The following is a 2,072-nucleotide window of genomic DNA, read 5'->3' on the forward strand; positions in this document are numbered from 1 at the left end:
CGCTGCGCGAGATCCGGCGCTACCAGAAGTCGACGGAGCTGCTGATCCGCAAGCTGCCCTTCCAGCGCCTGGTGCGCGAGATCGCGCAGGACTTCAAGACCGACCTGCGCTTCCAGAGCTCGGCCGTCATGGCTCTGCAGGAGGCCAGCGAGGCCTACCTGGTGGGGCTCTTCGAGGACACCAACCTGTGCGCCATCCACGCCAAGCGCGTCACCATCATGCCCAAGGACATCCAGCTCGCTCGCCGCATCCGCGGAGAGCGTGCTTAAGTCTCCTGCCGCAGCCCTTCTCTGGCAAGGCACGGAGGCAGCCCACACAGACCCAAAGGCTCTTTTAAGAGCCACTTCACAGGTCAACAAAAAGAGCTGTAATCCTGCTTTACAACTGCCACAGGTGTATTACTGTGGCCAGCTCCTTCTTCCTTACGTTTTGCATAGCAACGATTTTTTTTTACCCCAGGAGCATTTCATTTTCGGTTGCTTAGCACTATCTCAGCAGTGTTTTGCACGTACTGAAAAATAACGTGCCTCTTGAACGCTGAGTGTGTGAACAGGATGTAGAGCTCCATGCAAAATGACCTACATCTCTGTAACTGCCAAACCTGACAAAAATGGAAGGCAATATTTAAAACTGCGTGGGTCGAGTTGGCTAGGGATAAAATTTGGATCATGCACTTGACGTTCTCCAGCGACTGTATTAACATTTCCCCCTTCACTCTTGTCTCTGCTCCCCCACCCAGTGAAACTGCTGGGTTTATCAGCACTAAAGCTTTTTATATACATACATTTATACCCATTATTGTTTGAACACATAAATTTCTGCTCCAAGATTTCCATAAAATTCTTGTTAAAAATACCCCTTTCCCCCAAAATGCTCAGAAAATACATAAACTTTTTCCCACTGTGTTTTATTATTATGTGTCAACAAATCTGGGCAAACACAGTAAGCTAATCCTCTCTATAGTACTTTTCAGTTCCTTGGCCTTTTCAGGTGCTTTTCTGTGCTGCAGAAAAGAACTCTCAGGTGCCCTGTGTCACCAGCATGGTAGTCCGTCATTTTGAGACCAGCCTCAAAACTGATTTATTGAAATGGATATTTTTGCTCCTGCAATTAGCAGTCGTTGGAACTAGGCGGAAGCCCTTTTAAGACAATCTGTTTTAGCCAGTTTTGACAGTAACACAGTTCCAGTGACCACAGGAAGTTTCTACTCTAACTTAGCCAGCCACTGAGTTTAAGGTGCAGATTTCCTGAGCATGAACCCTCCCTGAATACTGGTGAGACTGTAGCCATCCATCACCAGCCCTTTCCACTTCCATTCTCCCTTAAAGTTGTGTAGAGGCCAGCTCTGCAGACCCCTACTTCCTCAGGCTCTCTGCTTAACTCGTTTTTGGTATATCGATTTCTCACTTCACCCCTTTGTGTTTCAATCCCTCACCTAAAGTTCATAAAGTACTGTAAGCGAACTACAGAGAAAAAAATATTGAGTCTTAATGGTTTACTACGCACAATTCAGTATATGTAAATAAAAAAAAAAACAGTTGGAATCTCAAAATAAAACCTCTCCGAAAATAAATTCTAAAGCCATGACCCCTTTAAAGCAGAATTACAGCTCTTTTTATTGACCTGTGAAGTGGCTCTTAAAAGAGCCTTTGGGTCTGTGTGGGCTGCCTCCGTGCTTTGCCAGAGAAGGGCTGCGGCAGGAGACTTAAGCGCGCTCTCCGCGGATGCGGCGAGCGAGCTGGATGTCCTTGGGCATGATGGTGACGCGCTTGGCGTGGATGGCGCACAGGTTGGTGTCTTCGAAGAGCCCCACCAGGTAGGCCTCGCTGGCCTCCTGCAGAGCCATGACGGCCGAGCTCTGGAAGCGCAGGTCGGTCTTGAAATCCTGCGCGATCTCGCGCACCAGGCGCTGGAAGGGCAGCTTGCGGATCAGCAGCTCCGTCGACTTCTGGTAGCGCCGGATCTCGCGCAGCGCCACCGTGCCGGGCCGGTAGCGGTGCGGCTTCTTCACGCCGCCCGTGGCCGGCGCGCTCTTGCGGGCCGCCTTGGTGGCCAGCTGCTTGCGGGGCGCC

General features: G+C 50.3%; 2 protein-coding genes across 2 annotated transcripts in view; one reads left to right on the forward strand and one right to left on the reverse strand.

Moving 5' to 3' along the window:
• The window catches only part of LOC114072702, a 19,023-nt gene extending 18,638 nt beyond the window's left edge, over window positions 1-385 (forward strand). The window contains exon 3 of the mRNA XM_027910566.1: window positions 2-385. Within this exon, the coding sequence (XP_027766367.1) occupies window positions 2-269 (268 nt within the window). The 3' untranslated portion in view covers window positions 270-385. The remainder of the gene's footprint in view (window position 1) is intronic.
• A 1,226-nt stretch (window positions 386-1,611) lies between these two features.
• Window positions 1,612-2,071, reverse strand: LOC114072703 (histone H3; the record flags this gene model as incomplete). Its single annotated transcript, XM_027910567.1, has 1 exon — window positions 1,612-2,071. A coding segment is annotated over one exon (366 nt), but the record flags the coding sequence as incomplete, so codon positions are not given.
• Between the last annotated feature and the right edge of the window lies 1 nt (window position 2,072).

This window comes from Empidonax traillii, unplaced genomic scaffold (genome assembly GCF_003031625.1).
Source record: "Empidonax traillii isolate 1590-97213 ecotype Southwest subspecies unplaced genomic scaffold, ASM303162v1 scaffold3741:size47481, whole genome shotgun sequence".
In the NCBI taxonomy this organism is placed as follows: Eukaryota; Metazoa; Chordata; class Aves; order Passeriformes; family Tyrannidae; genus Empidonax; species Empidonax traillii.